The sequence below is a fragment of the Chiloscyllium plagiosum genome, chromosome 44 (assembly GCF_004010195.1).
Source record: "Chiloscyllium plagiosum isolate BGI_BamShark_2017 chromosome 44, ASM401019v2, whole genome shotgun sequence".
Classification (NCBI taxonomy): Eukaryota; Metazoa; Chordata; class Chondrichthyes; order Orectolobiformes; family Hemiscylliidae; genus Chiloscyllium; species Chiloscyllium plagiosum.
In genome coordinates this window covers 3,136,598-3,150,670 of record NC_057753.1, presented here as the reverse complement: position 1 = coordinate 3,150,670, position 14,073 = coordinate 3,136,598, and the positions used below count along the sequence as shown (strand labels likewise).

The 14,073-nt window shown below is 46.7% G+C and overlaps 1 protein-coding gene across 5 annotated transcripts in view; it reads left to right on the top strand.

The window, feature by feature from the left end:
• The window catches only part of LOC122543463 (oocyte zinc finger protein XlCOF20-like), a 32,291-nt gene extending 19,799 nt beyond the window's left edge, over nt 1–12,492 (top strand). Inside the window, exons 1-2 of one of the 5 annotated variants that reach the window (XM_043682174.1) lie at nt 8,615–8,719; nt 10,344–12,492. In XM_043682174.1, coding sequence (XP_043538109.1) covers nt 10,405–11,823 — 1,419 coding nt within the window. In that variant the 5' untranslated portion in view covers nt 8,615–8,719; nt 10,344–10,404 and the 3' untranslated portion in view covers nt 11,824–12,492. Of the gene's footprint in view, nt 1–8,614; nt 8,720–8,798; nt 9,103–9,521; nt 10,022–10,343 lie in introns of those variants that run through there. The other 4 variants (XM_043682177.1, XM_043682175.1, XM_043682176.1 and 1 more) reach the window with 4 other exon arrangements.
• Nucleotides 12,493–14,073: the final 1,581 nt, after the last annotated feature.

The following is a 14,073-nucleotide window of genomic DNA, read 5'->3' as shown; positions in this document are numbered from 1 at the left end:
GAGAGAGAATAATAAAAAAACCAAGGGGGGGGGGAGAAAATCGTTAAGTACAGAACAAATAAATAAATCCCTCTCCCCACCCCCCAAGATAATATTAAACAGTAAGGTTAAAAAAAGAAAAAGGGGGGGAAGGCAAACCAACATCAAATTATCTCTTACAACTTATGTAAGAGGGTCCAAAAATTCCTTAGCCTTTTCCGGCGATCCGAAGTTATACACGGTTCCTTCATGGTTAAAGCGTAGCGTCGCTGGGTAGCGTAAGGAGTACTGAATAGTTAAGTCCCTTAAATACTTCTTCGCCTCATTGAATGCCTTCCTCTTTCGGACCAGAGCTGGGGAAAAGTCTTGGAATAACATGATCTTGGAACCTTTATGGATCATGGCTTGGGGATTTTTTCCAAGATTTCTAGAGGCTTATAGGAGTATCTGCCTCTCCTTCTAGGTCTCCCGCCGGAACAGGACCGGGCGACGACGCTGGTTCGAGCCAGGCCCGCATATTGCCCATTCCACCCTTACCTGGCCTGATCCAGCCTCCAGATTTAAAAGCTGTGGCAGCCACTGTTCAAGAAACGCTGTAAGCTGGCCGCCTTCTTCCCGTTCGGGAAGGCCCAGCAAATTAATATGTTTTCGACGACCTCGATTATCGAGGTCATCAGTGTGGTTCTCTCAGGTCCGGACTCACTGTTCGAGAGTCTGGACCTGATCCACGGCCGATTGCGCTGTAGTCTCGGAGGTTGCGGCCTTTAGCTCTGCCCCTCCGACTCGGCGCTCGGTTTCCTTAATGTCTTGGTCGTGCTTTTGCAGCGCGGCCGAGAGTGAGTCCCATTGACTTCGGGATTCTTCAATAAAAGCGTCGATCTTCGTATCCAGTTTGGAGATGATTTCCACGAGGCTCGCCACCGTAGTTAAATCCCCCGGGGCGGCTGCGGACGCCTCTGCTGCAGCTGGAGAGGGTGGGGGAGGGGTTCCTGCTTGCTGAGAGCTGCGGGCTCCCTTCCCTTTAGTCATATATACTGAAGATTAAATTGTTTAAATTCAATACTAAACAACTAATTAGATTAAACAGCTATTTTAAATGATTTGGTGAGTATGTTGGGGGTGAGTGACCCACTTTGCCCAAGTCTTAGGAGGAGCACTGTAGACTCAGACTTGCTGGGTCGCTGCCATCTTGGAACCCCGTGCTGTACTTTTCTATGTTCTAAATCTCTGCTGAACTCGAGGAACTTTTAAATAAGCACATAAATATGCAAGAAATGGAGGGAGATGGACAATACAGGCAGAAGGGATTAGTTTAATTTGGCATCATGTTCAGCACAACATCGTGGGCTGAAGAGCCCATTCCTGTGCTGTGCAGTTCTGTGTTAGAACATAAAACATAACAGCTCAGTCCAGGCCCTTCGGCCCTCGATGTTGGGCTGCCCTGTGAATCCAGTCTGAAGCCCATCTATCCTACACTATTTCATTTTCATCCAGATGTCTATCCAATGACCATTTAAGTGCCCGTAAAGTTGGCGAGTCCAATCCTGTTGCAGGCAGTAAGTTCCATGCCCCTACTACTCTCTGAGTAAAGAAACTACCTCTGACATCTGTCCTATGTCCATCCTGTGTTCTGTTAACAAATAAGAAGGGACACCAGAGGAAACTGAGGGGGAAGGGAAGACATTGCCAGTGTTACGATCAGGCAGAGAAGAATGGGAGCAGGAGAGAGCAGCCCACTTGGTTGGATGACACTGGCGAGATGTTGGAATGATTGAAAGCAAAATACTGTGGCTGCTGGAAATCTGAAAGAAGTGCAGAGAGTGGTGCAGAAACTCAGCATGTGTGGAAAGAGAAACTGCTAATATTTTGCGTCCCACATGTCTGTTTGTCAGAACGGGGGAGTAATGCTGTGGCCAGCCTTTTGGCTGAATCGTCCCGGAGGATGTAATTTGTGCTTTTGATAACAGACGCTTGGGTACAGCGGCAGGGACTGAAAACTGCTTGGATGCATTCAGACGTGGAGTTCTGGAAAGGAGGTGCATAGATTTTACAGGCGAAACATTTCTCAAGGAAACAAAAAGGGAGGTTGGAGATGAGACAGTTGTTTGCAAAGAAGAGTTGAACAGATTTTGTTTAAAGACTGGTGATGATGGCAGTTTAAAGGAGAGAGTGACTGTTCCTGGAAACTTCGCCATTTACGGCATGGGATACTGACCGCTGAAAATTCAGTGAGTGGTTTTGATCTCACAGATGTTAGACTTGTGGATATGGTGAGCTCTGAGAGTCCATCAAGGGAGATCAGAGAAACACTGAAGAATGGTCCAAGCTTAGGGCTCCGACAAGGAAATTTAGACAGTTTGGCCCAGTGAGGGAAAGGGAAGCAGAAGAGGGAGCTGATTTGATGGTTTGCATTTTAGTGATAAAGGAACTGCATGAGCTCCTGACATAGTGCTCTTTGGTGGAGATGCAATGGAGGAGGAAGGGAAGGGGGAGAGAGCCCTTCAAAGGTAATGAACTTGTGTTCAGTATCTAAAAAGAGCAAAACATTTCGTTTGACTGTCATCTGCATATTAGGCAGTAAAATTGGGCTGAACCTCATTAATACTAGCAGGAGAGCCCAATGAACATGGTTCAGTCTGGATTGTGATTAACAAAAAATAAGCTGACGTAGTCATTTGTGAACTCGCTGGTAACTCAGCAAGTGGAACAAGCAAGTGAATCCCTTCCTTCAGTTCGAGCAGGTGAACGCCCTCACACCACAACCAGGAACAACAGGGTGTGACTGTAAGTGAGGCAGGTAGGGGGATTCTGAGTTCAGGAGTGGAGGAGCCTCAGCCCTTGACCTTGTCTAACAGATATGAGATTCTTGCTTCCCGTATGGATGAGGGAAAGGGCTGTGGGGAGGATGAGCCAGCTGACCACGGCACCATGGTGCAGAAGGCCATTCAACAGGGGAGCAAACAGACAAGTTGTTGTTGTAGGGGATTCTATAATTAGGGGGACAGATAGTATTCCTTTGTGAGCCGGATCGGGAGTCCCTCATGGTGTGTTGCCTGCCCGGTGCCAGGATGTAGGACATCTCCGACCGGCTCGAAAGGATATTGGAGCAGGAGGGAGAGGATCCAGTTGTTGTGGGATTATCTGTTTAGGGATTATCAAGCGCTAGGAACAAAATCGAAGAACAGGTCCTCGAGGGTCACAATCTCTGGATTACTGCTGAGCCACGTGCTAATTGGCATAGGGAACAGAGAATTAGGGAAGTAAACACGTGGCTAAGAGATTGGTGTGAGAAGGAGGGATTCCATTTCATGGGACATTGGCATCAGTTTTGGAACTAGGGAGATCTGTAGTGATGGGACGGCCTCCACCTGAACCGATCTGGAACCAGCGTTCTGGTGAAAAGGGTCAATAGGGTGGTCACTAGGACTTTAAACTTGTGAGTCGGTGGGAAGGGAAAGGGAGAGCAACAGAGAGTATGGAATCAGGTAGAAAGATAAGCAGCAGGTTAGCATGTGAGCAGGGTTTCAGTTCAAGGCAGTCTAGGAATGAAACAAAAAGGAAGGATAACTGAGGACATACTACTAGAGGTGATGGAAATCATGAGGATAAGAAAATTAGCATTAAGGTGCTTTACCTGAATGCTCATAGTATTCAGAGCAAAGCAGATGAATTAACGGCACAAATCATTGTGAATGATTATGATGTGGTTGCAGGGGGTTCAGGACTGGCAGTTAAACATCCAAGGATTTACAACATCGAAAAGACAGGGAGGTGGGCAGAGGGGGCATGGTTGCCTTGTTAGTTAAGAATGAAATTAATCTATGGCACTAAATGACAGAGGGTCAGATGGGTGGAGTTGAGGAGCCTCGAAGGCAAAAAAATCACAATGGGACTTGTGTGCAGACCTCCGAGGACCAGGGCCACACGATGTACCAGGAAATAGATAGAGCATGTCAGAAAGACACAGTCACGGTGATCATGGAGGACTTCAATATGCAAGTGGACTGTGTGAGTAATGTTGCCGGTGGATCCAAAGAAAGGGAATTCATGCAAGTCTTGCAAGATGGCTTTTTGGAACAGCTTATGATGGAGCAGGCTATTCTGGACTTAGTGCTATGTAATGAGCCAGACTTTATAAACGAGCTTAAAGTAAGGGAACACTTAGGAGGCAGCGGCCATAATATGGTAGAGTTCAGTCTGCAGTTTGAAAGAGAGAAGGCAACATCAGATGTAATGGTGTTACAGTTAAATAAGGGTAATTACAGGGGTATGAGAGAGGAACTGACGAAAGTCGCTGGAAGCAATGCTTAGTGGAGAAGACAGTAGAGCAACAATGGCAGGAGTTTTTGGGTGTAATTGAAGACACAGTAACAGAGGTTCTTCCCAAAGAAAAGAAAGATTATCCGGGGGTGGGATTAGACAGCCATGGCTGACAAAGGAAGTCAGGAAATGTATCACAGAAAAAGAGAGAGCTAATAAAGTGGCCAAGAGCACTGGGAAATCAGAAGATTGGGAAGACGACAAAAACAAACAGAGGATAAGAAAGAGAGAAATAAGGAAGGAGAGGATCAAATATGAAGGTAAGCAAGCCAGTAATATTAGAATTGATAATAAAAGTTTCTTTCAATACATAAGAAATAAACAAGAGGCAAAAATAGAATTTGGGCCACTCCAAATTGATGCAGGAAGGCTTGTGATGGGAGATAAGGAAATAGCTGAAGAATGTTTGTGTCAGTCTTCACACTAGAAGACATGAGTAATATCCCAACAATTAAGGAGAGTGAAGGGGCAGAGTTAAGTATGGTAGCCATTACAAAAGAGAAAGTGCTAGAAAAGCTAAAAATTGGTAAATCTCCAGGCTTCGATGGGCTACATCCTAGAGTTCTGTGGGAGGTGGCTGAAGAAATAGTGGAGGCATTGGTTGTAATCTTTCAAAAGTCACTGGAGTCAGGGAAAGTCCCAGATGATTGGAAAATCGCTGTTGTAACCCCCTTGTTAAAGAAAGGATCAAAACAAAAGATGGAAAATTATAGGCCGATTAGTCTAACCTCGGTTGTAAGTGAAATTCTAGAATCCATTGTTAAGGATGAGATTTCTAAATTCTTGGAAGTGCAGGGTCAGATTAGAACAAGTCAGCATGGATTTAGTAAGGGGAGGTTGTTCCTGACAAACCTGTTAGAATTCTTTGAAGAGGTAACAAGTTGGTTAGACCAGGGAAACCCGCTGCTGAGTAAGGTGAGGGCCCACGGTGTTCAAGGTGAGCTACTGGCATGGATTGAGGATTGGCTGTCTGACAGAAGGCAGAGAGTTGGGATAAAAGGTTCTTTTTCGGAATGGCAGCCGGTGACAAAGTGGTGTCCCGCAGGGTTCAGTGTTGGGGCTGCAGCTGTTCACTTTATATATTAATGATCTGGATGAAGAGACTGGGGGCATTCTGGCGAAGTTCGCTGATGATACGAAGTTAGGTGGACAGGCAGGTAGTACTGAGGAAGTGGGGAGGCTGCAGAAAGATTTAGACAGTTTAGGAGAGTGGTCCAGGAAATGGCTGATGAAATTCAACGTGAGCAAATGCGAGGTCCTGCACTTCGGAAAAAAGAATATAGGAACAGACTATTTTCTAAGCGGTGAGAAAATTCATAAAGCCAAAGTACAAAGGGATCTGGAAGTGCTAGTCCAGGATTCTCTAAAGGTTGTCTTGCAGGTTGGGTCTGTGGTTAAGAAAGCAAATGTAATGTTATCTCAAGAGGGTTGGAATGTAAAAGCAGCGATGTGCTACTGAGACCTCATAAAGCTCTAGTTTGGCTCTGTTTGGAATACTGTGTCCAGTTTTGGGCCTCACACCTGAGGAAGGACAGACTGGCACTGGAGCGTTTCCAGCGGAGATTCACGCGGATGATCCCTGGAATGGTCGGCTTAACATACGATGAACAGCTGAGGATCCTGGGATTATATTCATTAGAGTTTAGAAGGTTGAGGGGGACATCTAATAGAAACTTACACAATAATGCATGGCTTAGAAAGGGTGGATGCTGAGAAATTGTTTCCGTCAGGCAGGGAGACTAGGACCGTGGGCACAGCCTTAGAATTAGAGGGGGTCCATTTAGAACGGAAATGAGGAAACATTTCTTCAGCCAGAGAGTGGTGGGCCTGTGGAATTCATTGCCACAGAGCACAGTGGAGGCCGGGACGTTAAATGTCTTCAAGGCAGAAATTGATAAATTCTTAACCTCGCAAGGAATTGAGGGATATAGGGCGAGTGCGGGTCAGTGGTGTTGAAATGCCCATCAGCCATGATTGAATGGAGTGGACTTGATGGGCCGAATGGCCTTACTTCCACTCCTATGTCTTATAGTCTTGTAATGAATTTGCCAATGTATCTGAAGATTAATGAATCATTTCACTTAATGAGTCCCTTTGCCCACTCAGGGCATGTGTATCGTTTGTTCAGAGTATAGATGCTGATGTGTGTGTAGGTTGAATTGGGTGGTAAATCTCTTCCCACAGACAGGAGAACAGCCTCTCCCCAGTGTGAACATGCTGGTGCAGTGAGATCAAATAATCACTTGAACCTAGTTCCACACTGAGAGCACATAAAGGGTCTTTCATCAGAGTGAATGTGTTGCTGAAGCATCAGTACCTCCGAGCTTTTATAGAACTCCCTGCAGTTTGGACATGTAAAGGATCTCTTGTCCATGTAAGCTTGCTGGTGTGTCAGCATGTGGGATGATGGAGTGTGCAGGTAAACAGCTTTTTCCCAGCTAAGATGGGCATCTGAAACCTTGACCTCAATCCTCATATTTCTAAGTTTTCCCCATGTGTGGGTGCCCTTGAAACTCTTTTGGATGGATAACTATTTCCACGCAGACAGCACGAGTAGTTTCCGTCTGCTGTGTTGCTTTTAAGATTGTAAAAATGGTTAAAGCTCTTTCTATAGTCAGTAAGCTCTAACACTCATGTCGGTGGCTTGGTATTTTTCCAGCAATGCTCATGTTTGAAATCTTTTGCCACATTGAGATTAAGGATGTCTCCTTTCGCATTGCCATGTTGATGATATCCAGGGCTGAGTGACTCTACCATCAGGTGGCATGGTGGCTCAGTGGTTAGCACTGTTGCCTCACAATGCCAGGGACCCGGGTTCAATTCCAACCTCTGGCGACTGTCTGTGTGGAGTTTGCATATTCTCCCTGTGTCTGCGTGGGTTTTCTCTGTGTACTCTGGTTTCCTCCCACAGTCCAAAGATGTGCAGGTCAGGTGAATTGGCCATGCTAAATTGCCCATAGTTTTAGGTGCATTAGTCAGAGGGAAATGGGTCTGGGTGGGCTACTCTTCGGAGAGTGAGAGTGGACTTGTTGGACCAAAGGGCCAACTGTAGGGATTCTAATCTTCTAATTCATGTTTAGCTTGAGTTTTGTTTCTGGAAATCCTTCCCTCCTCACGCCCTTCAAAGAGAGTTTGCAGAAGGGATCACCCTGTCAGTGATGGATAGATTCAGAGCGGACGATCCCAGTTTGAATCAACATTTGCCCCTCCATTTGTTGGCTTGAGCCCTTTAAACCGCTGCTACCCGGCACAGGATTTATGGTCTATAGGGTATGTGTCTGAAGTCTGCAAATCCATCTTTGGGCACAATCCTTCCCTCCATGGTCACAGGCTGTGGCCAATTCCGAAACTGTGCGAAAGTGAGGACTGCAGATGCTGGAGATTAGAGTAGAGAGTGTGGCGCTGGGAAAGAATAGCAGGTCAGGCAGCATCCGAGGAGCAGGAGAATGGACGTTTTGGGCAAAAGCCAATTCCGAAACTGTGTTTATGTTGGGCACGGGAGAACACAGTCGCCTACCTGCTGGTGATCAGCTGCAGTCTAGTGTACGCTCACTCAGTATTTGGCTGAAACCTGTCATCAATCACCCAATACGAAGAGGAGGTAGAACGGGAGGACTGGCCCTCCAACCAATCAAGTTGTGGTGGGGGAGGGAGGGGTGGTGCTGCAGGACTGAGAGCAAACCCTTCAGGACCAGTCAGAAAGGGAAACTGCAAAGTTCCACAAACTCGAACTCTTCTCACAAGATAGTAGAGCATTAAATCTCAATGAGAAATTGATGGGAGGCTTTAAGAAATAGTGGAGAAGCAGATAATGTTAACTTAAATATTCTAACAAATTTATAAGATGATTAGTTTTAAGACCCTTTAACTGAATGCTCATGACAATCCTGTTACCAAGATTTGGAGGGACTGGGGTGGACAAACTTAAAAATCACACCACCAGGTTATAATCCAACAGGCTGATTTGGAAGCACTAGCTTTCGCCTCTCCTCCTTCAGGTGGTTGTGAAGGTTATGCTGACAGAATTCATAGCCAAAGGAGACCAGTGTCAGGGAGATGTGATACAGTTGGTTGTGGAGAATAAGACCATAATTGTGGCTACAAATTCTGTGTCGGTATTGTCCACAACCACCTGCTGAAGGAGCAGCACTTTTAAAGCTAGTGCTTCCAATGAACCTGTTGGACTGTAATCTGCTGTTGTGTGATCTTTAAACTTTGTCCTATTACCCAAGATGCCTTGCGGGCTTGAACAGACCGCGTCCACTCAACGAGAGGCTGGCACGCAGGCGCAGTGTCGATTGTATCTGGGGCATGCGCAATGTTACTTCGATCAGAGCTGTGGGACCCTCGGAGCTGCTGCTACCAGCGGCCGCGGTCGGCGGGAGAAAGGGGAGGCGTGGAGCCGGGAGACGGTGGTTTGGTGAGGAGAGAGGAGCGGGGCGGCTACATAAGCGCCTCGTGTAGCCCGCAGTCCCCCAAATAAGAAGCTGCGGGCCCCGCGTTGGCTGTTCCGGAGCTTGCTCCCGGGGAAGAGGCAGCGGTCCTCGTCCGCCATTGTGGCCGAGCCAACAGGGAAGGGGCGGGGCTTAGGGCTCGGGCGGGGAGCGTGGCTAAGCTGCGCGCATGCGCGGTCATCCTGTTTGGGAATGTTGTGAGCATGCGCGGCCACCCTGTGGGGCGAATGTTGTGAGCATGCGCGGCCACCCTGTGTGGGAATGTTGTGATGTCACGGGATGACTCAGCAAGAGTCGGTGTAAGTGAGCAGACTGGCAGCAGTGGGTGGGTGATCTCAATTACAGGGAGGTAAAAACATTGACTGCAGATGCTGGAAACCAGATTCTGGATTAGTGATGCTGGAAGAGCACAACAGTTCAGGCAGCATCCAAGGAGCAGCGAAATCGACGTTTCGGGCAAAAGCCCTTCATCAGGAATAAAGGCAGAGAGCCTGAAGGGTGGAGAGATAAGCTGGTGGGGGTAGGGAGAAAGTAGCATAGAATTGCACTGGGAGAGGGAGTCCCTGAGATTCTTGTAGAGAGAGGAGGAAAACTTCTTCAAGGCAGACATCCTTGCCAGAGGATTCGCAGTAGGGTTAAAAACAATGACTGCAGATGCTGGAAACCAGATTCTGGATCAGTGGTGCTGGAAGAGCACAGCAGTTCAGGCAGAAACGTCGATTTTGCTGCTCCTTGGATGCTGCCTGAACTGTTGTGCTCTTCCAGCACCACTAATCCAGAATCAATTGCAGGGAGGCTGAATGTGGGAGGCGTTGGGATCGACAGGTCTAGGGTCAAGAATGGAATGGCGACAGTTTCAGAAGCTGAGACCGGTGGAGTTACCCAGGTGGTACAGATGTGCGGTTGGATCTCGGTTTGGGGTGAAATGTGGCACCGAGATTCTGAACATCTGGGTGCTTTCGGTGCGGATGCTGCAGGCCAGGGGTACCATTTCAAACAGTCTGTTTCAGCATCTTGCAGTTGCCGGGGGAGAGATTGAATTGGCTGCTGGGGAATCGAGCTCCAAACGGACCGAAGACTGTGACTTTCATTCTCCGAATACAGTATTTAGTTGAAGAAAGTCATTTGCTCCGTTACTGGATGTCAGAGGGGGTCAGGATAATCGTGGAGTGATCTGCATAGATTTCACTTAGATCTGCAAGGCCAATTCCTTTGGAGATTGAGTGTTTGGGAGACCCTGTCAAATTTCTGGACAAGTTACAGATACTGTATGTAAAATCCTTATCCTTTGCCCCCTCCTCCTTCCTCCCGTGTTTCTCTCTCCCTCTCTCTGTTTGCAGCTGTTTCTCTTTTCTCTCTGCTGTATACAGGTCCCACAGTCTTGAGTAGGCCCAGACCAGGTAGCAGGTTTCCCTTTCCAGATAGATATCGATTTAACCCTGGTTGAGCTTCTCTGACAGTCTAGTAGCTGTTGTGCTCGTTTTTCCCAAATGCTGACCCTAAAACCTGCCAGAATCACTCAGTACAATTTTACAACCTGTTTTTGTGGTTTTCTCTCTCATTCTTTTCTATTTTAAATGAATTTAACAGGCTATGAGAAGAGAAGAATTTGCAGTCTGGAAATTGAAACCAAACATCGCATCGTGATCCGATGGAGTCACCCAAGTTATCAGAACCTGAATCTCAGCAAATTTTAAACATGGAAGAAAAAAGTACTATTCACAGTGGGGAGAAGAGGTTCACGTGCTCTATATGTAGAAAAGGCTTCAACCAATCGACCGGCCTTAAGAACCACAAATGCAGTGCCACTGGGGAGAAACTGGGGAAATCCACGGACTGTGAGAAAGGATTCAGTCACTGCGGTGCGCTGAAAATTCACCAACGTAGTCACACAGGAGAGAGGCCGTTCATCTGTTTCAAGTGTGAGAAAGGATTCACTAAGCTATCTACCCTGCTCACACACCAGCGAGTTCACACTGAGGAGAGGCCTTTTAATTGTACAGACTGTGGGAAGTGCTTTAAAAGTTGCAATGATCTGACGTCCCATCAATGTGTTCATACTGAGGAGAGGCGGTTCAGCTGTTCTCACTGTGGGGCTGGCTTCAAGCGGTCATCTCAACTCACTGTACATGAGCGCATTCACAGCGAGGAAAGGCCAGCCACTCCCGAATGTGGGAGTGAACTCACTCAGTCAGATCATGTCAAGGAACCCCAGCAGGTTCTCATTGAGGAGAGACCTTATAAATGCCCGAACTGCAGGAAGTGCTTCAAAACTTCAAGCCATCTGCAGTCTCATCAACGTGTTCACAATGATGAGAGACCTTTTAAATGTTCAGAGTGCGGGAAGAGCTTTAAAAGTTCCAGGGAACTGATGGTGCATCAACGTGTCCACACTGACGAGAGACCATTCATGTGCTCTCATTGTGGAACTGGATTCAAGAGATCATCGCAACTTACGATACACCAGCGTCTTCACACTGGGGAGAGGTCGTTTATCTGCTCTGAATGCGGGCAGGTATTCGTTCGGTTCTCCACCCTGTTGACACACCAGCGAGTTCATTCTGGGCCGAGGCCATTCACCTGCAAGGTGTGTGGGAAGGAATTCATTGAGTCATCCCAACTCAAGGCACACCAGCGCGATCACACTGAGGAGAGACCTTTCAAATGTCCAGATTGTGGCAAGTATTATAAAAGTTCCAGGGAACTGAAGTTACATCAACGTATTCATACAGATAATCGACCATTCAGGTGCTCTCACTGTGGGACTGGGTTCAGATGGTCATCTCATCTCGCTGCGCACGAGCGCACTCACACTGGAGAGAGACCGTTCACCTGCTCTGAATGTGGGAAGGGATTCACTCAGAAAATTCACTTGATGACGCACCAGCGCGTTCACACTGAGGAGAGACCTTTTAATTGCACAGATTGTGGAAAGTGCTACAAGAGATCCTGGGATCTGATGCGCCATCAACGTGTTCACTCTGAGCGACCTTTTAAATGCCCAGAATGCAGGAAGTGCTTTAAAAGTTCGGAGGAATTAATGCTCCATCAACAATGTACACACCAATGAGATGCTACTCAGGTGCTTTCACTGCGAGTCTGACTTCAGGCGGCCATCTCAGCTCTGTACATCAGTGAGTTCACAATGGGGAGAGGCCTATTGATGTCTGTGTTCTCTAAGTTTCCACTGTTTAGATTTGAGATTCTAGAATTAAGTATATCATGTTTAAACTTGACTAAAAATTATGATCGCTCAGTAGCAAGGTAATTGTTTTATACAGTTCCAGCATAACCTACCTGCTTTTAATAAAGGCAATATGCTACTAAAGGCAAGTATCCTATATGCCTTTCCAAAAACTTATACCTACCCATTCTGTGACCTCAAGAGACAAATGGACATGCACACTAAGGTTTTTCTCTGATTTTTGGTGCTTCTCAGGATCCCACCATTTAACATTTATTCCCTTGTTTGTTCTGCCCAAGTGCATCCCTTCACCCATGAATGATTAAGTAAAAGGATAGGAGTGATACTTGTAAAGAATGTTGTTGGGAAAATGGTTTAAGTTGCTGTTTATGTTCTGGTATTTCAATATTGTCATATAAGTCCAGAGCCTTTTTTCTTTTGTGTAATAAACTTGTGTTGTTTAGTTGAAAGAACATTGGCAGTGTCGTGTGAATATATTCAGTGTTCGACCACCATCCTAACTAAACTGCAAAAATAAAATGTATGATCTATCAAGCCAGGGTGTCACTCTGAGATCGAATTTGTTTTCCCGTCAGTTGTGATCATAACCTTTGGAGAATGGGGGCAATCTCATTGAAACAAGATTCTTACAGGGTGGATGTAGTTAGGACTTCTCCCTCGGCTGTTGAGTCTTGAACCAGGAGACATGAGTCTCAGAGTGAGGGAGAGGCCATTTAAGAGTAGTGGCGAGGGTAAAGTTTTAATCCGAGGGTGCTGAGTCTTTTGGAATCCTCTACCCAGAGGACTGCGGAGGCTCAAACGTTGACGATATTCAAATCACAAATCAAATGCCTGTATTCTTGGAGATGAATGGCATTAATGGGGAATGGGAATACTGCAGGAGAGAAACGATCGGTTGTGATGTGTTGAATGCTGGAGCAGGGTCAGGGGCTAAATAGTCCACTCCAGCTCCTTGTTGAAGGGCTTTCCCCTACTCGTCCATCCTCAGGACCAAGCACAAGTGAGGAGTTAATGGACTTTGTCAGGAAGATTGTGACCATCTGATTAGTTGCCTCTCCCCTATCCTCCAGAGCTCAGCAGACGAAACTGCCTCTAAAGTTTTTCGTTGAACTTTCAACCTGTATCATTCTCCAATTTCTCTGCTCTCTCCCTTCATGCCCTTTCAGTGTTCTTTTCCATCAGACTGGCGTCTGACCCTCCTAACCCTACAAAATCGCTGACCATCCAATTTCCAATGTTCGCTGATCTTGTTAATTGTTCGTGCTCTCATGCTCTCTCTCTCGCGCGCTCTTCGTGTTTCGTCATGTCCTTGTGCCAAGCCCAGCTCAGGACGATATTGCCGATACTCGAGGTGCCAATTGGGCCTGCCTCGCCAATGTCGCCCCTGTCAGTGTAGCAGCCGCTAATTCCGATTGTTCGGACCCGTGCTTGCCTCCGAAAAGAAAGTAGGGGCTTGTTTGCTGCCGCCATAATTTTCCATTGATTATGGTTTCTGCATGAACAAAAATGAATCAATAACAATTACATAGAAAATAGGTGCCGGAGTAGGCCATCCAACCCTTTCAGTCTGCATCACCATTCAATAAGATCATGGTTGATCGTGCGAGATCAGTATCCCACTCCTGCCTTCTCTCCAAGCCCTTTGATTCCTTTAGCTGCAAGGACCATGTCCAGTTCCCTCTTGATTATATCTAACAAACTGGTCCCAATAGCTTTCTGTGGTCGAGAATTCCACAGGTTCACAACTCTGACTGAAGCAATTCTTCCTCATCTCTGTTGAGAGTGGTTTACTCCTGATTAGTAGACTGTGACCTCCTAGTTCTGGACTTGCCCAACAGCGGGAACATTCTTCCTGCATCTAGCCTGTCCAGTCCAATCAGAGTTTTATACGTTTCTATGAGATCCCCCCCCCCCCCCCATTCATCTAAGTTCCAGTGAGCACGAGCCCAGTTGATCAGCGTTTCTTCATAGGTCAGACCTGCCATCCTGGGAATCAGTCTGGACTCCCTCAATAGCAAGAATGTTCTTCCTCCATCTAGGAGACCAAAACGGTGCACAATAGTCAAGACCCTGTATGACGACAGCAAGACATCTCTACTCTTATATTCCAATCCT